The 23886-nt window shown below is 39.9% G+C and overlaps 2 protein-coding genes across 2 annotated transcripts in view; one reads left to right on the top strand and one right to left on the bottom strand.

Moving 5' to 3' along the window:
- Window positions 1-847, bottom strand: part of znfx1 (zinc finger, NFX1-type containing 1) — a 71136-nt gene extending 70289 nt beyond the window's left edge. Inside the window, exon 1 of the mRNA XM_048549995.2 lies at window positions 646-847. The gene's annotated coding sequence lies outside the window, so the exon portion shown is untranslated. The remainder of the gene's footprint in view (window positions 1-645) is intronic.
- A 134-nt stretch (window positions 848-981) lies between these two features.
- Window positions 982-22219, top strand: LOC125461639 (aurora kinase C-like). Its single transcript, XM_048550593.2, has 9 exons — window positions 982-1094; window positions 2551-2607; window positions 7630-7942; window positions 12739-12793; window positions 13485-13676; window positions 16154-16292; window positions 17359-17507; window positions 20155-20329; window positions 21207-22219. Exons 2-9 carry the CDS (start codon window positions 2566-2568, stop codon window positions 21393-21395), a joined length of 1254 nt encoding a protein of 417 aa, XP_048406550.1. The 5' UTR covers window positions 982-1094; window positions 2551-2565; the 3' UTR covers window positions 21396-22219.
- Window positions 22220-23886: the final 1667 nt, after the last annotated feature.

The following is a 23886-nucleotide window of genomic DNA, read 5'->3' as shown; positions in this document are numbered from 1 at the left end:
ATATTTAAGAGACCAGGCACACAACTAATAATCAGGTTTCCTTGTTTCACAATGGGAGCATATATCCAGTAACAATTATAAATGGCAATGATTTGAATAGATAAGGAGAAGATCATCACATTCCACTGCAGGAGAGAAACAAAATTAAAGCAAAGCTGTTATGTATCAGTTCTTTACATTCAGATTCTATGGTAATGTGATTATGATACAGAATTAAGAACCTTGTGTTACACATAATGCACAGCCAAAAATAAACTAAATACTCAGCAGTCATTTGTAAAGAGTTCAGGTTCATGACCCTTTATCAGAAGGAATACAGTAAAATAATTTATATCCCACCAGGGAGGGTCTAGGCCCGAAACGTCAGCTTTGCTGCTCCTAAGATGCTGCTTAGCCTGCTGTGTTCATCCAGCTCCACACCTTGTTATTTCGGATTCTCCAGCATCTGCAGTTCCTACTATCTCAGGGCTAAATTAATAACTTCCTGGTTCTTCCTTTCAAATTTAATGTTAAAAATCATAAGCCTTGCTAAAAATTCGAAAAAAAACGTTTTTACTGAGTACTGAATAAAGGATAGATATTTAGGAAAAAGAAAGGGGCCGTTTAAGATATTCTGTTTTCATGCAGGAAAGGAGGATGGCCTACCAGAAACTGTGGGTGAAGCAAAATCCATAACAGTTTAAAAAATGTGACTGATAACGATAAATATTTAAAATATGGTGGAAAAGAACACACGATAGAACTAAGTAAACATCAGCTTTACAGGAAACTATAGGCAAAAAGGCCTAGATGACCTCCTTGCGTAACATTCAAATCACAAATTCCTGACACCTCTACGTCTGCGCATGTGTCAATTTCCAGGCTGGGAGAAAGGGAACGCCGGCACATCACGTGACAGTACGCATGCACGCGATGACGTAACCGTCGGCCTGCGGCAGTCCGTTGAAGAACCGCCAATAGCGAGCGAGCGACGGGCAGGCGTCGTCCAATTGAAGCGCGGGCTCTGTTAAATGGGCTTAAAGTGCGGTGGATTTGAATTTAAACGGTAGAAGGAGCAGAGTGAAACGGGCGGTGAGATAGGCAGAGAGTGGGAGGTAGGTTGATTGTAAAGGAGGGGGTAGTCTGGGGGCCTGGGGAGAGGACTTTGGTTCGTCGCCTCTTCAGTGCTGGGGCTGGAAAAGGCCTCCCACCTCGCTATAGTCTGTGTTCTTAACCGTGATCTGGTTACCCTTTCCTGTGCCTTTGGGGCCCTGGTGTAGCCATCTTCAGTTTTGCTCCAATCTCCCTGAATCTGAGGGAGAGATATTCCCCATTGCCCTTGCCCCTTGCCCTTCAATCATGCCCTAACTTGTGTGTCAAGGTCAAGCTGGGGGATGAGAAAGTGGGGGCTCAGCCCTGTCTTCCCTGAATGTCGAGACGCCATATCACTCCTCCGCTGGGATTTTCCACGTAGCATTCGATTGTGGTGTATTTGTGTAATTTACTTAGCCTTTCAAATTCTTAATGGCTTAATATTAACTCGGCCAGTGATCAATACTGGCTACTCTGTTAGAAGTAGCAGCAGCACTTCGGAGATATTAATGGGTGCCGAGAAAATTTCACTTGCTTTGCTCTGAGCTGAAGTTTATATTGCTGGTACATCGTGGGACGCAATCTCTTTTTTTTCTTAGGCTGGATTAATTTAATTGCGTGGCAAATTCGTTTCTTTGAGTTTTAGCGTTCATCTAGTATTACTCATGGCTCTGCATGATAACTTCAATCAGTTACAAGTTTTGTCTCTTTTTACTCTTGTGTGGAGATTGGCGTGAGAAACGTATGGGATCAAAATCAGAAACTGCTTGGAAAAACTCTACAGGCCTGATAGCGTCTGTGGAGAAAAAGCAGAGTAACTCTTAGTATGCAGTGACTGCGCAGACTTTTGTCGTTAGTGGTGCTGATGCTGGCCTATCGCCAAAAAACATGTCTGCTACAGCACAGACCAGCTGGATTGGTGGGGTTAGGAGGATAATTTACAGCATGAAACGCGGCTGCTGTTGAGACTTTAACTTGTGTGAGGCGGTCCTGTTTTGTGGGATTTTCTTTTTCAGTAGTAGTTTTTTTTATTCAAGCCCTTGCAATAAAATGCAGCAGGAATCACTATACACTTCTGTTTTCTAATTTGTGCTATCTCTATCCACCAAGTACAAGTCTATGGATGTGACGAATGAGAAAACTTACAGGGAGGAAATGGCTTTGTTAACTGCTAATATGTGCATAAATAGATCTAAATTTTAATTCTGTTAAGCACACAGGGTTTTGTTTCAGGCTATTTCATTGGGACAGATACCCAGTGGGTTTTGACCTAGAAAATACTTCTCTAGGAAACTGTATGTGTTTGGTTGCTGCTACCCAGAGCTGCTTCTACTGGATTCAGGAAATCATATTTTGTGACTTGTGCTTTGATAGCTTAAGTTCTGCAGTGGAAATTCAAGCCTTCAGCTACCTGACCTCCAGAGAGAATATTACAAATAGCCTAATACAGTATAATAACTTTTTAATTTCCACTTGCAGGATTTTAGATTACAAATGGAAAAAAGGGTTGCAAGCCAAGGAGGACATGCTGGAAAGGTATTTTTGCTGCCAATTGAAATATTAATTAATGGTTATGATGGAAATAAACTGTTGAATAACTTAGTAGTCAGTCATTGATGTACAGCAGGGAAATAGATCTTTGGTCCAACTTATGCATGCCAAATAAACCTCGTCCCATTTTGCCAGCATGTGGCCCATGAACCTCAATCCTTCCTGTTCATAATTCATCCAGATATCTTTGTAAATGTTGCAATTATACCAGCCTCCTCCAGTTCCTCTGGCAGTTTGTTCCAGACATGACCACCTTCTGTGGAACAAGCTGTCTTTTTAAAATCTTTTCCCTTTTGCCTTAACCTATGTCCTCTAGTTTTGGTCTCCCTTACCCTGGGACCTTGACTATTCACCCTATCCATACCCCTTGTGACCTTTGAAACCGCTATTACGTTAGCCATTGGCCTCTGACACACCAGGGGAAAACAGCCCCAACCTGTAACTCAAACCCTCCAACCCTGGCAACATCCTTTAGTCTGTTCTGAAGCTTTTCAAGTTCATCAACATTTCCTATAATCAAGGAGGTCAGAGTTGAATATAGTATTTCAAAAGTAGCCACAACCTGTCCCAACTCCTATACTCAGTGATAATAAAATGTGAGGCTGGGTGAACACAGCAGGCCAAGCAGCATCTCAGGAGCACAAAAGCTGACGTTTCGGGCCTAGACCCTTCAGAGCTCTCTGATGAAGGGTCTAGGCCCGAAACGTCAGCTTTTGTGCTCCTGAGATGCTGCTTGGCCTGCTGTGTTCACCCAGCCTCACATTTTATTATCTTGGAATCTCCAGCATCTGCAGTTCCCATTATCTCCTATACTCAGTGTACTGACTTTTGAAGACAAGCATACAAATTTCATCTTTGCTAGCCTGTCTACCTGTGATTCCATCTTCAAGGAACCATAAATCTACTCTAAGGTTTTTTGACAACACTCCCTAGGATCTTGCCATTAACTGTGTAAGCCCTGTCCTGTTTAGCTCCAACAAAATGTCGGACCTTCTATTTATATAGATTAAACTCCATCTGCTGCTCCTTGGCCCATCCTTACAACGTTCTGTTGTATTCTGATGCAACCTTCACTGTCCACTTCACCACCAATTTTTGGTGTCACCTGCAAACTTACTTAGCATGCCTCCTATATTCACACCCAAGTCACTTGTATAAATGACAAAAAGCAGTGGATCCAGCACCTGATTGGATATTGTTCAGTAATACAAAACCTTAATGCTTCTGAAAAATTGCCTTCTCTAAGGCATTACATCTAAGAATGAGTGATAATGGGAACTGCAGATGCTGGAGAATCCAAGATAATAAAATGTGAGGCTGGATCAACACAGCAGGCCCAGCAGCATCTCAGGAGCACAAAAGCTGACGTTTCGGGCCTAGACCCTTCAGATCTGATGAAGGGTCTAGGCCCGAAACGTCAGCTTTTGTGGTCCTCAGATGCTGCTGGGCCTGCTGTGTTCATCCAGCCTCACATCTAAGAATGAGTTGTCTTCTCATAAGAGTGGATTGGTTCACATAAATGTGTACTTCTGGTTTTTTAAAATTGGTCACTTGGTGACGTTTCCAGATTTCTTGTGATCCTGCCATGATACCCCAGATTGAGCTCTTGGTTGAGGAGGAATGAACTGACTCCCCTTTTATTCCCTTTCACAGCACACCCCCATTCCATAAAAATGCAGCACATGCACATTGATTAGAAACTTGGAGCAAGTCCAGAAAGGAGAATTTATTAAAAGATGGTGTATGAATGTTGTGAACTTGTGGCAGTTAATATGGGTGACAATGATAACATATTTGGTAAATAAGCAGTTGATTGAGATTGGCTTTAAGTTAGCTGAAAAGGCTTTTGTCCAGCTTCTGACTTCAGTTATGCTTGCTTCTGGTTTCCAAAAAGATACACTCCCTTTTTAATTTGCAAGTAAATCAAGGATGACTCTTTTCTCACCTGTGACGCGCACATTTTTTGTCCAATAGCACCCACAAACCAGACTTGTAACTGGCTTGTAATCCCTGGTATAACAAGGTTTAGAGCTAGATGGACACAGCAGGCCGAGGAGCAGGAAGGCTAACACTTTGGGCCTAGACCCTTCTGAAAATGCTCCTGTTTCTTTGCTGCTTGGCCTGCTGTGTTCATCCAGCGCTACACCTAGTTATCTCAGATTCTCCAGCATCTGCAGTTCCTACTATCTTTGTAATCCCTGGTGTTGTTTTCCACTTTCAAGAATACACAAACATTGCCTTTATCAAATTTCTGTCTTCTCCCCTCCTGTTCGTAGTCAACAAACTAATAGGGGTTTATAGTTAAATTTTTCAGTGCATTTCTTGAAGTCCTCTTCTGGAAGCTTCTTTGATATTCATCAATTGTAACATTCTAGTCTCTCCCTTTTAAAACTAGACAATTCATGGACCTCTGGATGTGAGTTTGCTCACTGAGCTGGAAGGTTAGTTTTCAGACGTTTCGTCACCATTCTAGGTAACATCATCAGTGAGCCTCTGGTGAAGCGCTGGTGTTATGTCCTGCTTTCTAGTTATCTGTTTAGGTTTCCTTTGGATTGGTGATGTCATTTCCTGTTCTCTTTCTCACGTTGGCAGATGGGCTCCAAATCCATGTGTTTGTAGTTTGGAGTTCCAGCTGGAATGCCATGCCTCTAGGAATTCTCGTGCATGTGTTTGGCTTGTCCGAGGATGGATGTGTTGTCAAGCCAAACAGACATGCACGAGAATTCCTAGAGGCATGGCATTCCAGCTGGAACTCCAAACTACAAACACATTGATTTGGAGCCCATCTACCATCCTCTGAGGGAAAAGAACAGGAAATGACATCACCACCAACCCAAGGAAATCTAAACAGATAAATAGAAAGCAGGACATAACACTAGCACTTCATCGGAGGCTCACTGATGTTACCTAGAATGGTGACGAAACATCAGAAAACTAAACTTGCAGCTCAGCGAGCAAACTTGCATCCAGAAACTGAACCTGAACTACAAATCTTCTCTCAACTTGCTAATTCATGGATCTTTCAGACAGTCACTGGATTGCAATACCCAAAACGGTTATTCTCTTGTATGTACACTTTTTTCTAAAAATTGTTTCAAAAAAGTTCAATGTGTCTTAATTATCCATGGTTGTGAACCATTGTGTTCCGTTTAAACCAGAATTCTTAAATTTGCTGACTGAAGGACGAAGAGCTTTGGCATTGTCTTTTAATTTTGTACTCAGATTTACTGTTTGGTATTCACCTGAGAATTGAAACAAATGGTTGATATCAGGTGGGAAGATGAGTGCACGTAAAATAAAACGTTCATTGAACAAACTGTAGGTAAATACACCTGTATATTATAAAACATAGGAAAGATACCAGAGGAATTATTCCAGATTTTAATAACTCAAATATTATAGTGCCAAAGGACTGGAGGCTGGCTAATCCCCCATTTCCTTATTAAGGAGACAGAACATGCCTGAGAATTGCAGACCAGTTAGTTTAAAGCCACTGCTAGGTAAAAAATAATGGAACCCTTATAAATGGAGATAATAGAATGTTGAATGTTGATTTTATTAAATTTCTCTCTGGTTTCAAAAAGCATGTTTTGTGACTAAGTTTTTAATGGCACTTTTTTCCTCTTTTCTAAGAGGTAGCTCAGAAGACAAGGAATGCAGTGGATGCAACTTGTCTGTATTTTCAAAAGTGCCCTTGAATTTAGGATGTCCCATTTACAGGCTGAATAATTAGCGTGACATTTCATGACCAGTAGCCAAATAGAATTTGGTCTGGCTTAAAGAAGCAAGTAGAGTAGAAATAACAAAGCTGTTCAGTGATCTTCCACAAGGATCTGTGCTAGGGCATTACTGTTTGCAATTTATATTTGGTGCTTCGGACTTTGGAATCAAAACTACAATTTTGACATTTCTGGTTGGAGCCAACCTTGGGAGGATAGTTGGAGTGCAAAAAATTACAGCCAGGTGTTAACTTGCAGATATTTACTGCAGATAAGCAAAATAGTGCTGGTAGAAAGAACAGAGAACTTGCCTTAAGGTATAGTGAAACAGCTGGATTGAAGTGCACATACCAGTTGCTAACATTTGACAAACTTTTGCAAGGATGTAAAAGTAAAGCAAGCACCAAGTTTTACCTTTTTTAGCTGAAAAGTTGAGAAATTACGATAATCATTAAACCTTGGTTAATGTTTGGAGTAGTTAGCATTGCTAGTCACCATTATATGAAAATAGAGCCACTGAAGATTCATGTGATGTTACCAGGATGATACTAAAGATACAAAATTATGCATATTGAGGAGATTGTCAGGATGTCTCCTCCCTTGGGTGAAAACAAGTGTGTGTTCATAACACCATATTTTCTCATGAGGAAAGGCACATCTAGAAGTTGTCAATGGCAAGTGGTCTCCAAGAAATCCACTGAGTCAGAGTACTCAACATGCAGTTGCAGCTACTACAAGCCAGCTTTTTTCCCTTGTGTAATTTGCAACATTTTAAGGAAATTGAATTTAATTACTTAATCCTTTTGAGTACTAGCTGCAACAAACTGGGTAGCACTAACTTTGCTTCTTTGAAAAGAGTGTGGATGTTCTCTCTCATAAGGCACTACTGAGGCGATATGGCTTGTTATCTGAAACCCTGGCTGACTGGCTCCCTCCCTCCCACCTGTCCATGATTGTACTTGGTGTCAGTATCCTGTGCCTCTTCCCTCCCACCCTGCCCTGAGCATTAGGATGCACTAGTAACAAAATCCAAATGTCAATATTAGTATACAGTTCTCTGGAACCAAGATGCAGATTGTCTGTTTCCAACAGACAGAAACATGCAATAAAACCAAGAAAACTAATTTGTAGTTATGTATTTCAATGACTGGAGTGAAAGCAGACATATGAATGGTCTGCATTGTTTTTATGTGGCATTCTGAAATAGAGATGGAGTATTTGTTAGTGACAGGAAAATTATAATTGTTTGAATGTTTTTGTAAGAAAAGCCACTCTTTTCCTTTAAAAGATGCCAGCCTTGGATGGTCCAAAACGTGTTGTAGATTCAAAACACAATTCTCAGAATCGACCACCTACAGGGAGTTTGTCAGCGCAACAAATGGTGTCCACTTCAAACTCAGGCCAGCAAAGTGTACCACTTCAGACACGGATTCTGTCTGCCAATTCAGTTCCAATCAAGCGTCCAGTGTTAACAAATCAAGTGAAGCAGACATTGCAAATGCCTTCTCAAATGAAACAGACTTGTCAAAAAGAAAGCCAACAAACTTCTGAACTTCCTAAAAGTCAAACCAATGTACAAGCTGCTGAGGTGTCAAGTGATGGTACGTACAATTTTACACAATGCTAATTTTGTTGTATGTTTTAGTGTTCTACAATATTTGGTTTTGAAGTTAAGCATAACTGCTCCGGTTGATAAACTATATGGTTTTTTTTTTAACCTCACTCATAAGTAATGACCAGGAATTTAAATCTTGTATTATGTATTCCAAAAATGGCCCCTAGCCAAGATTTTCCACTAAAGCTATAAAACTGGTACCTGTCTGACATGCTAGAAAATCTGACCAGGTATGTCCTGTGCACGCAGCAGGACAAATCCAATTTGGCTGATTATTGACTGATATCTATAATGCTGGGGAGCACCAGAGGAGGCTGAGATGGATCATCCACTTGGCAATTCTTCTGGCTGAAGATTGCAGAAGCTTCAGTCTTCTCTTTTGCACTATGGGCTCTTTCATAATTGAGAATATGCTCCAATGAGTTAATTTGTCCACAGCCATTCAAAACTCGATGTGGCAGGACTGCACAGCTCAGGTCTGATCTGTTGGTTGTGCGATTGCCTGGCTGTATCACTTGGTGCTTGTGGTGTTTTGCCATGCAAGTAGTCCTGTTAGGTGGCTTTACCAGGTTGATACCTCAACTTCATCTTCAATTATGCCTGGTGCTGCACCTGGCATGTCTTCCTGCTCCCTCTCTACTTGAACCAGGGGTTGATCCTCCGGCTTGACAATGGCTGAGGTGGGGGAATATGGCATGCCATGTGGTTACAGGTTGTGCTGGAATACAATTCTGCAGCTGATGGCCCACAGCACCTCATGGATGGCCAGTCTTGAGTGGCTAGATCTGCAAGGTCACCTGTCCCATTTAGTTGGGTAACTCATGCCATGCAGCTCGATGGAGATTCTTATCAATGTGCGGATGGTCCTTTTATCTCCAAAAGGACTGTGCAGTAGTCACTCTTACCAATTACTGTCATGGACAGATGCAACTGCAGCTGGCAGAATCCCTCTCGTTAGTTCTCTCTCCACCTGCTGCAGAGCCAGTCCAGCAGATGTGTCCTTTAGGACCTGACCAGCTCAATCTGTAGTACAGCTGCTGAGCCACTCTTGGTAGTGGACGTTGAAATGCCCCAGCCAGAGTACATTTTGTGCTCTTGCCATCCTCAGTGCTTCCTCCAAGTGCTCAACACTGAATACTAATTCATCAGCTGAGGAAAGCCAGTATGTGGTAGTTAGCCCATGTTTAACCTTAAGCCATGAGAGTTCATGGGGATCTAGAGTTCATGTTGACAACTTCAGGAACAACTCCCTCCTGACTACATACCACTGTCACCACCTCTGGGTCTGTCTTGCTGGTGAGATCAGGCATATCCAGGAATGGTGATGGTGCCTGGGAGGTTGTCTGTAAGATATGATTTGGAGTATGACTATCAGGCCATTGCTTGAGAGATAGTAGGAACTGCTAATGCTAGAAAATCTGAGATAACAAGGTGTTGAGCTGGATTAACATAGCAGGCTGAGCAGGAAAGCTGACGTTTCGGCTCTGGACCCTTCAGAAATCCTGAATGCTGCTTGAGTGGTTTGAGACAGGTGTCCCAATTTTGGTATTATTCCCCCAGATGTTAGCGAGGAGGACTTTGTAGGATTGACAAAGCTGTTTGTCAGTGTTCTCTGGTGCCTAAGTTGATGTCAGGTGATCCATCTGGTCACCCTACTTTCAGGCTTTGTAGCAATTGCTACAACTGAAAGGCTTGCTAGGCCTTTCAGAGGGCAATTGAGTCAGTGTTGTGTCTCTAGTGTCCTACATGTAGGCCAGACCAGGTGAGGATAGCAGATTTCCTTCCCTGAAGTACATAGAACCAGGCAGGCTTTTCTGACAATTGCCAAATGATTTCATGGTGATCAATAAATTTTTAATTCCAGATTTTTTTTGTTTTAGTTGCCCCAGCAAACTGTCATGTGACCACTCTGAAGATATAGATTTGGTGACTCCAGTCTAGCTGCTTGTTCTTTAGCTGCAGCAGGGAAATATTGCAATTGTAGAGTATCTTCTAAAGTCCAAGATACAGATATCCAATCAATATACTAATTCATATTTGGGCACTAAATCATAAAGATTATTGTTCCAAGTCTGTAACTGTCTAAATATGTTAACCCAGTGAGCACTGCCCTGCTAAGCTTACATTAGATTTCATTAGAAATATCTGAGGATAATTCTGTCGTCATTGATAGATGACACAATCACTAGTGGCTGGAACTTCTTAGCCAACTGACTTCTGAAATTTTGTGTCCATGAATCTGTCTTGCTTCACCCTCCTGCACCTAACTCTGTCAAAGTTACTATTTCCTGGTCTGACTTAATTTCTTTGGAAAACTTTAAAACCTTTATTGCCCAGAGGGTAATTGAGTCAATCATTGCCTTGCTGCAAATTTGGTATCATGTAGACCTTACCTGGTAAGGGTGCCAGTTTGTTTTTGCCCCAAAGGACATTGGTGATAATTTGGCAATGGATTCAGGGTCATAATTAGATTAAATCCAGACTTCTCTTGAATTTAAATTCCACCATCTCTTGTGGGATTTGAAACTGGACTCCAAAACATTACCTGAGTGTCTCTGTCTCTGTTAACAGAGCAGCAATAAATATCACTAGCAGTTGTCTCGAGTGCTGGCCAGCATTTATTGCCCATCCTTAGTTGCCCTTGTAGGTGTTTGGTGAACTGCCTTCTTGAATTGGTGTGGTCTGTGTAGGTTGACTTCCAATACTATTAGTGAAGGAATTCCAGGATTTTCATACAGTGACAGTGAAGGAGCAGATTTCCAAGTCAGGATAGTGAGTGTCTTGGAGAGGGACTGCAAATGATGTTTCCCGTGTATCTGCTGTTCTTGTCCTTCTGGATGGATGTGATTCTGGTTTTGGAAGGTACGCCTAAGGATCACGGAATTTCTGTAATGCATTTTGCAAAAGGTTCACGCTGTTACTGTAACATCACATCCACTCCAAAACAATTTAAGTGTGCTGCTTTTGTCCTGATTGGTGCCAGGCTTCTTGAGTGCTGTTGGAGCTGCACTCATCCAAGCAAGTTGAATATTCCATTGTGAGCAGGCTTTGAAGTATCAGGAGATGAGTTACTTAGTGCAGTGTTCCTAACCTCCCCTCTCAAGGGGATCAGATAGTCAGAGCGGTAGATTGTGTTGAGTATAATCCTGCTGTCGTTGGCCCATAACACTTCATGGATGCCCAGTCTTGAGTTTTCAGATCTGTTTGAAATCTGACTCCTTCAGCATGGTGATAGTGGCACTCGATGCTATGGACAATATTCTCAATTGAAGGGGGGATGCAGACTCCATAAGGACTTAAGGTGATCACTCTTAGTAATGCTGTTAGAGATCAAAATCTGCCTGCAGACTGGTAAGGAGACATTCAAGCGTGTTTTATGCTGTCTTGTTAGTTCCCTCCTCGTTTGCCACAGAAGCTAGTTGCTATGTCCTTTAGGTCCTGCCCTAGGTCAGTAGTGTTGCTGCTGAGCTGTTTGGGTGGGGAATTTCAATGCGTACTAGCCAGAGTACATCTTGTGGCTTCAGTGCTTTCTTCAAGTGGTGCTTAATACTGAGTACTGCCTCATTGGCTGAGGGAAGGTAACCTGCTAGCCAGCAGATGGTTTCCTTGGGAAGCCATGAGACTTCATTGTGTCCAGAGTTAGAGGATTCCCAACTATGTATGCTATTGTACTGCCATCGCTGCTGGGTCAGTCATGCCAGTGGGACAAGACATGTTTCAGAGATGGGGGGTATCTGGGACATTGTCATAGAATCTTAGCTGCTTCTACACTGTGGAATCACACTATTTCAGCCCAGCAAATTCACGTGCCCCCCCCCCCCCCCCCCCAAACAGAATTCCACCCAGACCTGCTCCCCTGGTTTTTTTTTCCTGACATGTAAACCACCTAATGTAAACATTCTTGGGCACTATGGCCAATTTAGCATAGCCAATCCACCTAAACTGCACATTTTGCACTGTGGGAGGAAACCCACACAGACATGGGGGGAGGCGGGGGGAAATGTGCAAACTCCACAGTCACCCAAGGCTGGAATTGAGCCCAGCTCCCTGTGAGGCAGCTGTGCTAACTACTGAGCCACGATGCTGCCCCTCACTCTTGGAATGATACATCTGACAGACCAGGTCTGGCTGTTGCTTGATTAAGCTGGGAGACAGCTCTTCCAATTTTTGGCACTATCCACCCCCCACCACCACCACCACAAGCTGTCAAAGAAGACTAACTGAGTGGCTTGCTAGCCCAGTTCAGAGGACAGTTGAGTCAGCCACATTACTGAGTCTGGTGTCACACGTAGGCCAGACCAGGTGGTGATGAAGGGTGTTGATGACCCCAAAGGGTTTTTCCAATAATTGATAATGGCCTCATGGACTTGACAATGCATCAGCCTCTATTCATTAAAATTTAGTTCTAAATCTCATCAGTTCTAACTTTGTATTTTGTAACTTGATTAGGGAGGGAAGAGCTGGGACTTTAGTCTTTTGTTATATTGGGGGAGAGGACTTCTGTCACTACAAACAAGACTTGGGCATATGAATCCCAGAAGTGATCATTGAATAGAATGCTTAACCATAAGATTCTTGCAGTAAGAAACAACAGTTACTGCTATCTATAATTTCCAGTGCAAGAGAATTAGGGTATCTTCTGGTTTACGTGCAATGACAACTATTGCTAGGAAAGGGACCTGGAGTCTGTTCTTTTTTTTGTTAAAGAAACTACAAACAGCAATTTCTTGCTATGCGTTACCTCTGACAGCTTTGTCAATTCATTTTCTTCTTGTTAAATAGGGAAGACTACGAGTGCATCAACTGATTGTCATAGTGCAAGCGAGAAGAAAAAGAAGTGAGTTTAACCATTTTTTATCTCAACACTTCACTTCTCTTCAAATTCACTATTCTGAAAAAACCTTCCATTAATTTCTCTACCAATATTCATCACTTTTAATTCCACCATCCTGGGTGCCTCTTTCCAGTGTCAATCATAAATTGACAGATCTGATCACTTCATCAATTCCTTGAATAGTATTCCTACTAAAGTCAGTTCCTTCTAGTGTAGTGGAGAGTTTTGTGTAGCCTGCTCATGTAGGGCATATCCTTAAGTATTTAGGGCCTCCATACTTGCTAACTTTGCAGGCTGTGGCTACCTTTTAAAATGTTGGACTAAATAATCATTTATCCAAGTTAAGATTGTCACAATAGCTTGATTATCAGACTACTTAGGAAGGTAATGCCTACAGGTTAGTGGGAGAAATGAATAGTGGCCCCTTTCTTTAATGACTTTTTCCTAAATCCTAAGAAATACAACAATTTGTAGAGCAAATTCAACTAACCAGTAGAAGTTTTCAAAAGAGCTGAAGTGTGAAAAATGGTTGGATGTACGTTATTTTGATCAATGATTAAGTTATTTGTGGCTTTTAAATATTAATTGCTTTGCCAGTAGAATTGTGTTCAGGAAACATGCATTACTTGGCCCTATTTATATTTTCAGAAATAAAAATATTAACTATATTGCTCCAATGTATTATCTTTTCTAGAAAGCAGTGGTGCTTGGATGACTTTGAAATTGGACGCCCACTTGGGAAGGGTAAATTTGGCAATGTGTACTTGGCCCGTGAACGACAGTCCAGATTTATCCTGGCATTGAAAGTGCTTTTTAAATCTCAACTTGAGAAAGCTGGTGTGGAACACCAACTCAGAAGAGAAGTTGAAATCCAATCTCATCTCCGGTATGTTGCTATTTTTGTGGAGGGGACAGAATGGGGTGTAAGGAAAATAGTGGGCATTCTAATGACTTCTATGGTGGTCCAAAGGTATTAGTTCATTATTAAGAGAAATGTGCCTGCAAATAAAGTTGTCTGCTTTATATTAGTATGGACAGTCAAATGGCCATTCCTTAAGATTTGGCCAGATCTTGTAAGTAGCATATAGTTATTAATATGGAAAATTAGTAATATAAATAGCACCTTTTCCCTTGGCCTTAAGGTCTTTCTGAAATTGGATATATTAGCCCAGAGATGGAATTTGACAGCAATTGTATTCCCTTTGTAAACTAGCATTGCTGTTTATTGCTTTGGGAGCTGATTTGCAGCTAGTTTATTGCTTAAGTTTAAACTTCTGTCTTTAAAAGTTTCGAGCTTTTGAAAAGAGACAAAATAGCAATGACATGGAAGTTATTTCATACCCTAAATTTTGAGATAGCTAGTGTTTTTTAATGACATTCAATTTGCAATTTTTTTCTTTTGAAATAGTTTCAAGGAAAACCAATGACTGCACTATTTATCCATTCCATCTAGAAACTTTGGCTATAATTTGCAAAATGTCAACTCTCCCATGGGTAGCTTTCGTCAAGTTTTTTGTTCAATTTCCAAAATATTAATTGCAAGTTCATAATGTGCAACAGTACAAATGTTAACTTTAGCATCGTGCAAAGCTTTCCTTTTTAAAGCTAGAAGGCTAAATGAGAAACAGGGTCATACCTATAATCAACAGAATGGTTGTTAGTTGGTCATCTCTGCTCCAGGACACCCCTGCAGAAATTCCTCAGGCAAGTACCTAACCAGTACCATCGAAAGGAACAAAGACAGCAGTATGTAGGAACACAACCTGCAGCTCCCCTTCAAGCCTCTCCCCATCCTGTCCTGAAATGTATTGCTGTTCCTTCACTAGCTGGATCATAATCTTGAAATTCCTTTCCTAATGATATTGTTCGTCCAAACTAAATGGACTGTGGCAAGTGAAGAAACTAGCTTGCTGCCACATTCTAGAAGGGCATCTACGGATCAACAATAACCTAACAAGTGATATATAAAACCAGAGATAAATAAAACTAAAATTAAAAACCAAAAGCAGGATGCTGTAAATCAGGAACAAAAATGTTGTTGGAAAAGCTCTGGCCTGGCAGCATCTGAAGGAAAAAAAATCAGTTAACATTTCAGGTCTGGTGACCCTTCCTCAAGTCCTCATAACTATGATAATACTTACTGTCAACTTCTACTTCTGTAAAGTTGGAGCATGAGTTTGAGAACTTTGATGCTTTCATTATCAGTTCCAACCACTTGATGGCACTGTTCAATGTTTCTGTTTACATTTAGCATCAACCACTTTCATTTTGTCAAAGTGAAAGCCAGAAATGTACCCTCTAGGTGGGCAGTAGAATGATGCTGGTAGATGGAAGTTGCTGAACGTGTTACTTAGGCCTTCAGTCCTTGACAACAAAAGGAAAAGCAATTATTTTACTTGAGTAATTGACCACCTTAGGTCTGGGTAAATTTTCACTTGAATTTTTATTGGCCATTTGATAGGTGCTATATAATGCAGTTGTTTAAACAATTTAACATTTGAACTATTTGGAAACAAGTTCTTCCAGATGGTTCAGCAAGCTGTCTTTGTTTACAAAGCTACTCGTGCTTCAAGTGAGATTTTTGGAAAAAATGCTCAACTTAAAGAAACTTGTTTTTTCCTGATTCTTTTTTGACTAGGTTTGACTCTAGTATTAATACACTTTAAATGTGTTGTACATTTCCCTATTCTAAAACTTTCTTGAAAGTTACAAGTTCATACTTTTGCATGGCTTTCTGACTTTATTAATAATTTTATTAAACATAGGTGGCAACATCTCCACTATATGGTCAATAGTGTTTAGAAACAGGCCAAACTTTCAATCAGTTGAAATGCCACTACATTCAGATGGACCACCAGATGTGAAATGTTAACTCTGCATTCCCTCCACAGATGCTGCTAGACTTGCTGAATTTCTCTAGCAATTTCTGTTATGGTCCATTTCTTGTTTCAGTATCTGTAGTTGGGAGGAAATAATAGTCTGTCTGACTTGACAAGTGAATTTTTAAACTTTGAAATGGATGATTATCTCAGGCTTACGAACCCTAACATTCTTCCAATGTTGTCTTTCAATTTGATTTACAGCAGCATTTTGAAAATGTTAAGTGTTCTGATTCTACCCCCCCAAAAAAAAACCAAAAGGTAAACCAATTTATAGCTTTCAGTTTGAAATTGGTTGACCTTTTTGACACAACGGAGACTCCAGTTTAAGATGGTCCCTGTTTTAAAATTGCGACCATTCTGTGTGTTTATTTTGACTTCCTATGCAGTGACAAGTTTTTTTTCAATAGAAGTGACCACTTTAATATTCAGAAGCTATATGACTAAGCATTCCCTACCCTATTGGTTGCTGTTATTTCTACAGGCATCCTAATATATTACGGCTGTTTGGCTACTTCCATGATGCATCTAGAGTTTATTTGATCCTGGAGTATGCTCCCCGTGGTGAACTTTATAAAGAGTTGCAGCGATGTGGAAAGTTTGATGATGGGAGAAGTGCTACGGTATGAGATCATTTCTTGGTCTTGGGGCATGAACTTGTGTTGGTGTCCAGCGTGAATCGGTCAAGCCAGGGTTACAGTTATGCTGTTAAATTTTTCCTCCAGTATGAGACATTGTATATCAATGCCTTTCTACATGTGACTTGAAACAATTGTTTCTTTGCTGAAGTGTATCACCTGTCTCTGTCTGACTGCTTTTCTTGTAGTAACACGATCAGTTTTTAACAAATCACGTTACATTACTGAAAAAAGCATCGTCTACAATGCCGAAGTGTTTTGCTATTTTTATTCCTGCTGTCCTTTTCAAGCTATTGGTTAGAAACAACAGAATTTAAATTCTGTGTGGTGGTTACACACTTGGAGATAAAGGAACTTGTTCAAACAATCCATTACGAGATTAAAACAAAAACCACATACTATAGATGCTGGAATGCTGTAAACATTGAGTGGGCTTGGAGAGGGCAGTTAAATATTTCACTCTGCATAAATGGGTTGTTTTTCTTTTTTAAAAAAACTAATGCAAGTAGGCAAACCATTCTGGCGAATGTGACTTGCAGTTAAACAAGTCTGTCTACTATGAAATTCCATCAATTTCAGGCAACAAACTACAGGACTTGGTCCTCAAGATTTTGTATAGTTTTGAAATGCCAATCCTATTTAGAGGACCCAGCCAACAAAATTGTCACTTTGCAGCAGCTGTGTGCTATTTATTCCATCAATGTACACCATGGTACTTGTGGTTTTTCGGTTTTTGAAAAAGTGATTGTTCAGCTTGAAAAGAATTGAGCTGAAATTGAGGGAATACATAAATGGTTAACTTAGTTATAAATGTTACATCAGTCAAGTAACGGATGGGAGGGATAAGAAATGGAGAGTTCTAAAGAATTAAATCTAATATGTAAACCATGGTGTTATTTTTTTTGAGTAAATATGTGGAAGGAGCTGCTCTTTAGAGTAATAGGCTATTATAGCATTTAAAAAGCAAGGATCTGTAAGCACATAACCAATAAGTCATTTAGGTTTGATTTCAACAGTACTACCTGATTTGGTAACATTTTCCTTTTTGCAGTATATATCTGAGCTGGCTGATGCACTTGTATACTGTCATTCAAAGAAGGTGATTCATAGAGACATTAAGCCAGAGAATTTATTACTAGGAGCAAATGGAGAGTTGAAGATTGCAGATTTTGGATGGTCTGTGCACGCTCCAGCATCCAGGTACTGATTCCATAAAGCATTTTAGCTGCATGCATTCAATTTTAGGCTAACCTTTTTTATCATTTTGATATTATTTTTCCTATTAGTCTTGTGGTTTCCAAGCAAATTTGGTGGTCACACTTTAATTTTTTTTGATAAACATAAAATAGATTTAGAAAGTATAATTGTGCCTACTGAATGGAGATAGTCGCTGGTTGCAAATTTTCCTTGTCTGTCACATTAATCAGACATCTAAGTCTATAGATTTTTCTTTCTGCACATTGATCTGCTTCAGTGTTTCTGGATCTCTGTATTCCATATGACCAGAGAAGAATCTCATGTTAATAGTCCTCAGCAAAAACCAGTAGAATGCTCCATGAAACCTTCTGTCTGCAAAGTCAGTTGGGAGTTGTGGTTAAAAGGGTGTGTAATTGCAGGTCTCAGTGGGAGATGATAGCAAGCATTTAATGAGATTATTCTCATGCATGGATCACTGACTGGGAATGTTAAAAATAAGCTAGGGAGAAATGAGTAGCAGGTTTCCTTTCAAATGAAAGACCTGTTGTGGAGGATAACTTAAGTGAGTTGAGGGTACTTAGCAAAGGAGACCATACTAGCAAATGATAACAATCTTGCATGTGTAGTTGGCTGAAGTGAACTATTAGAAATTTTAAGCCTTGCCACATAATACAGCAATGATGTTTACTTGAGTGTTTGGACTATTTGCACTTCAGGGTATGCTTAAAAGTCTAAATGTTTTTAACTGTGGTCTCACTAAATATCTTTTTGAGATTGGGTAGTATGGCCTCTTGCATGTCTGTTTCATCAATATCTCTGCAGATGGGTAACTAATGACTATCAGGAACAAACCATTCAGGCCTGCTTAGTTCAGTTTTTACAACTTGTTCAAACTACTAAAATGTCACCATTCTTCCCTTCACAGGTGGGTATCCTACAAAACAACCAACTTCCTGTGATGTGTAATAAAGGCTAAGTAACCATTAAAGAAATTAATGTGGTCTAGAAGGCTTTAAATTAGATATGCTTCATCTAGCCCTGGAGCTGTATCCCATGCTGAGTCAGGCAAGGAAATTGGAGGGACACTGGCAACTTTAATACCTCTGACCACAGGTGCAGTGCGAGAGGCCTGGAGGACAGCAAATGTGATACTGCTTCTCAAGAGAAGGATGGGATCAATGGAGAGGCAGGGATTCATCCAGAACAGTCAGCATGGATTTGTTAAGGGGAGCTCATGTCTGACCAATTTGATAGGGTTTTTTTTAGGTGACCAGGTGAGCAAATGAGAGCAATGTCTTAGTCTGCTTGGACTTCAAAGCTCTTAGACAGGCAAATTGACAGCAAATGTAAATTAGATTCTGAACTGGCTGAGTAGAAGAGTGGTTTTTTTGTGGTTGGAAGCCTGTGTCATTGAGCTTCTGCAGGGATCTGTGCTGGGGGTCCACTTCTGTTTGTATATATTAATAATGCTTATCTGTATGCCCAGAGGGTTGATCAGTAAGTATGGAGATGATATGAACTTTGAGGTGGTGAATAGTGAAGGCAGACTTGAATTACAGGAGGGCATAGGCTGATCACTGGCAAGTGGAATTCAATCTAAATAAGTGTGCACTTGGGCAGGCCAAATGGTGATCAGTAGGAACTTGGAGCAACAAGAATAAGGACTTTGGTGTGCCTGTCCATTTGGTTCCTAAAGGTAGTGGGACAAGTAGATAAAGTGGTTAAGGTGGCCTGTAGGATACTCTGCTTTATTTGCTGAGGCATACAGTTGAAGAACAGTAAGATTATAATGGAAATGCATAATTCATGGTTAGTCCACAGCTGGAGTATTTGTGTGGTTTTTGAATCTGTTTTATAGGAGGGGTGTGATTGCACTAGAGAAACTAGTCTATACAATTTCTCTTCATAAACTAGACAGTGGTGTTTTCCTTTTGGAGTAGAGGTGACTGGGAGAAATGTTTGTGTAAAATTGAGGACCAGAGACAGGAAGAAACCTTTTCCTGTTGTGGAAGGATCAATGACCAGGGGACTTAACCTTTTTTAAAATGGTGTCTCTTTAACAAAGTGGTTATTCTCCTTTTATCTACTTTGGCCACATGCCTCATGATTTTGAAACCTTGTTTCAAATGTCCTGGCCTTCTGTTTAGTGTAAATAACTCCTAAATTCTGATCTTTGTGTAAATAAAATTTCATCCCTCTTCCCCTATTAATACCTTTTTATTGTATGCTGTCTTGCATTTCTACCACCTCCCCTTTTTCTCCCAATTGTTCTTTTTCAGAAGCTTCAGTTTACAAGGCTCTTGTTTAGTTGTCCTCAAATTTTGAAATTTACCCAAAATCTAGATCGGTGAAAAGAGTCAATGCTCCCACAAGGGAGCTTCTGCTATTTTATTTCATCTTAAAATACCATCTTAACTATTACTGTCATCCCTCACTCAATTTTGTAACCACATTGTGGTTACGTTCCTTTCTCTCTTTTTATTCCATTATCTGTAACTTTTCTCAAGTCTTTGTGGCACTTTATTGAATATCTTTGTGGATGTCATGTACTCCACATCAAAAGTCTCAAAACTGACTGCTGGTAGAAATACTCGATTCATTGTGCATGATGAAATGTGTGCTTCAAACATTTCTGTTTTCTTTTGTTTAGAAGAGCAACATTGTGTGGTACCCTGGACTATTTACCACCAGAGATGATTGAGGGGAAAATGCATGATGAAAAAGTTGACCTTTGGAGTCTAGGTGTTCTTTGTTATGAATTTTTAGTAGGTCACCCTCCATTTGAAGCAGCAGATCGTCAGGAAACCTTTCGGAGAATTTCTAAAGTAAGTGACCTGAATATTGCAGCTGTTATTGGAGGCTGGTTCAGCTTAAAGGATTAGCAATGTCCTGAAGTAGTCCAGTTTGCTTTCAGCAGGGATGTTTGCATCTAAATCTGTGTGCATACAAGGACTTGAAACTAAACTTTAAAATTTTTAACTTTGTAGGATCTGAATCTAATAAAAAGATTAACTTCACACCTTTTGAGGTCCAGATGATCACCTTCTCAAAACATGGCAATATTTCCCTGATAAGCAGAAAGAAGAGCTGTAACCTAATCCACTGACTGAACCAGATACTTTATTCCTTCCCTACATCCCCCTGCAGCTTAAAATGACAGCTTGGAGGATGATATTTATCCCTCTTGTAGCTGTATTCTAGATAGGATGAATGTTAGCAAAAAGACTTGCTGAGAGTATCCAGGTTGGTCCATCTGGCTGCATAAGAGTAGCTTTGGGCTCTTGTTAATCTTCTTCCGCTGAGACTCCAGAGATTTGCACCAATGCCCACACTTTTCGTGCCCAGCAACAAGCCTCTTCCAGGGATGCCTAACCTGAAGAAGTTACCCTCCTCCCTCTGGACCAACCTCAGGGAATCTCTCTCCCATTGCAACTCTATTTAATCTCTTCAGCCTTGAAACTGCTTGACCATGTCCTGAAGCAAACCAGGTACCACAGCCTCAGCACCTGCCTACAATTTAAGACCTTTTATCAGAATTTTGGGTAGTATGAGAGTTGAATTTCATAAATGAAAAATGTATTGAGGAAAATGTTGGGTGAAATACTGTTTAATAGAGACACAAGTGGCTGCAGTTATGTATTATTGCTTAACTGTGCCTGCATAATCCCTCATACTAAAATATTTTGTGCTGTGTTTTTTCAGGTTGACCTTAAATTTCCATCCTTCGTAGTGGAGGGGGCAAAAGATCTAATTACTAGGTTGCTGAAGCATAACCCGAACCAACGGCTACCTTTGAAAGATGTACTTGAACATTTTTGGGTAGTCAAGCACTCTGTTAAATCAGCCTCCCAAAAGAAGGAACCTGCGACACCATCTGATCCAAACCTGTAAACCAGGAAGGTGAAGGAAATGTATTGATTTGAGACTTTGCAGTGCAATAACTATTTTCTGAGTGCCTGCAGCCACCATATTGTCTGGAGTGCTGGAATCTTGCTTCATGTCAGCAGATCACTCAGGCTAATAGAGAATTGGTGAATTCTTAACTTACCTCTTTTTGTACAATGTCAAAATGTGATGTTTAGAATTCACAATTTGTTTTCACTAGTGAATAAAATAAACAAAACACAACCCAAATTGTGAAATTCAGATTCCCAACTGCAAGCGCAATGTTGCTTTAGACATGGAATTAGAGCCACTTCAAGTTTTGTGCTAATAACTGAGTTGAATTTAAACTGTTGTATTTAAGTGTCAATCTTGTAATGCAATCTAACTTGGATTAGAGATCGGAAGGGCATTTGTGTTGCTTGCAGTGGTTCAGATGCTATGATTCTACTCCCTTGCACCTGGTTAAAATTGTGGTCTGTTCCTTGGACTATGTAAATTGTATAAATTAATTACACTCCAGGTTGTACAAATAACATTATTGATGTTTAGTAACTTCTTCTGTGATGTCCTGTTCTGTCCTTGTACTTGAGACATTGAGGGAGGTAATCTTTAAACTGCATGTGTAAAATACTTTATCTTGTGACAAAAAATGTTCAGGATTGGATCAATGATTACATATACACAGGAGTTTTGATTTGCATGCAGTTATTGGATCACCTATTTTGTGTATATCAATTTTCCAATTGAATGTCTTCTAGTTAGAAGTATTCCTTTAAAGCTATGATTACAGTATCCATGAAACTTATCTTGTCATACAATTTAATAAACAAAGCCTAACTCTTGAAATAAAACACTTTCCTCCTGCCCCTCTTTTTTCTTCAGTAATTTATTATTGATCCCCTCTGAGGGTGATTGCAGTATTTCAAGACCACCTTTCTTTCAAACTGAATTGTGATCATCTGAAATGGAGGCATACTTTTGTAATTCATGGGTTGAGATCAGGGAGCTGTGATGCTGGGGCAATGAATGCTAATAAGAATCTAATAGCAGGCCCATTTTAAGTGTACTTGTGCTGGTTGTAGCTTAATGTAATGAGCTGTAAGACATTGCTGATGGTAATAATACTTGCAAATCCCTTTTCAGTGTACCTGTCCACTAATGGACCTTCCTACCACAACCACCAGAAATTTATTTTCCTCTCTCAATTTTGTGATTTTTTTTTTTAAATGGAGTCTCTCCAGTCTTAACCATGCAAAAGAGTTACTGGGGGAGTTTAAGAATTGCACCCAAAAATGGAACTTGCTCACAAGCTCTCATTTTCCCCAAATTCACTGCAACATAAAGTGCAGAACAACCATAGTTTTGATTTAAACAAAAGGTCATTACTCCTCTAGGTGAGAAATGTTGCTTAATTTGAAGTCTGATCTTCTGATCATGAAGATTTCAGTTTTACAGTCTGATCTGGCCTGTAGCTTGCATAATCAATGCTACAGTTATTTCCATTGCTTTGCTTTTAAAAGCAAATCACAGTGATTGCAACAATGCATTCAGAAATCCAATACTTTGTCTGCAATTTCCACTCCCCTCTGGCATTGCAGACATTCCCAAATTCTGTGTATGCAAACACCACTCTTGTTTTAACTATGAAAATGTAACTAACAAATTGCACAAGTTACTTGTAGAAAAAATCCTAATCAGTATAAGCAACTCCTTAATCATGCTATTTTCATGGAAGCTTGTTTTAATCTCTAATTCTCTCCATTGTTAGAGCCAATTTGTGACCAACTTCTTTGGATCAAATACTTAAGTTCAGCTAGTGGACATCCCATCCTTGTCCTATCTGCTGTAAAGATGGCTAATACTACTGAATTAGTAACTGTTACTGAGATTAAGAATTCCCTACAAGTTTGAATTCACTATTCCATAAAAGCCTATTGCCAGAGATCAGTTTTTTTTTAAAAATACAACTTCTACATTTGTTTGGATATCAAATGCTATAAACATTCAATTGGGGAACACTACCATGGTTCCTGGCTTGACTGACAAATCAATATTGTGGGTTTTTGTCCTATAGCCTTACTGGCTTCAAGAAAACACCTGTTCCTCAAATTGAATAACAGCAATCTTATCAGACTTTTTTTATTCCATGGATAGTTTGTCACTATCAGAAATGACAAATCTACAATCAATTCAACCGTGTTGTGTAGGGGCCTACTGGATGGCATGTTTTCAACTTGAACTTGTTTCTAGTGCACAGTGCAGCCATTTAGCTTGGGTACAATAAAGTTTGACCAATTTAGAAGTTATATTGCATGGACTAGAAGCTGCTCCTCCTGAATTTATCACTATGCTTGTGACTTGCTTAGGTGGTAGTTCATCTGAACAAAAGGATTTAAGAGTTTAGTTCCACAATCTATTGTTAATGGAAGTACTGGAGATCTACATAATGTATATACCGATGTCCAAGATAAATATGCCTGTTCAATTCAATCCTTCA

This window comes from Stegostoma tigrinum, chromosome 19 (genome assembly GCF_030684315.1).
Source record: "Stegostoma tigrinum isolate sSteTig4 chromosome 19, sSteTig4.hap1, whole genome shotgun sequence".
In the NCBI taxonomy this organism is placed as follows: domain Eukaryota; kingdom Metazoa; phylum Chordata; class Chondrichthyes; order Orectolobiformes; family Stegostomatidae; genus Stegostoma; species Stegostoma tigrinum.
This window is presented reverse-complemented; position numbering and strand designations above follow the sequence as displayed.

Excerpts from the sequence above, each read along its gene's own strand:
- LOC125461639 (XM_048550593.2), top strand. The coding sequence starts at position 2,566 with ATGGAAAAAAGGGTTGCAAGCCAAGGAGGACATGCTGGAAAG. Across the intron at positions 12,794-13,484 it reads GCAAGCGAGAAGAAAAAGAA|AAAGCAGTGGTGCTTGGATG; the intron begins GTGAGTTTAACC and ends TATCTTTTCTAG. Across the intron at positions 17,508-20,154 it reads GTGCACGCTCCAGCATCCAG|AAGAGCAACATTGTGTGGTA; the intron begins GTACTGATTCCA and ends TCTTTTGTTTAG.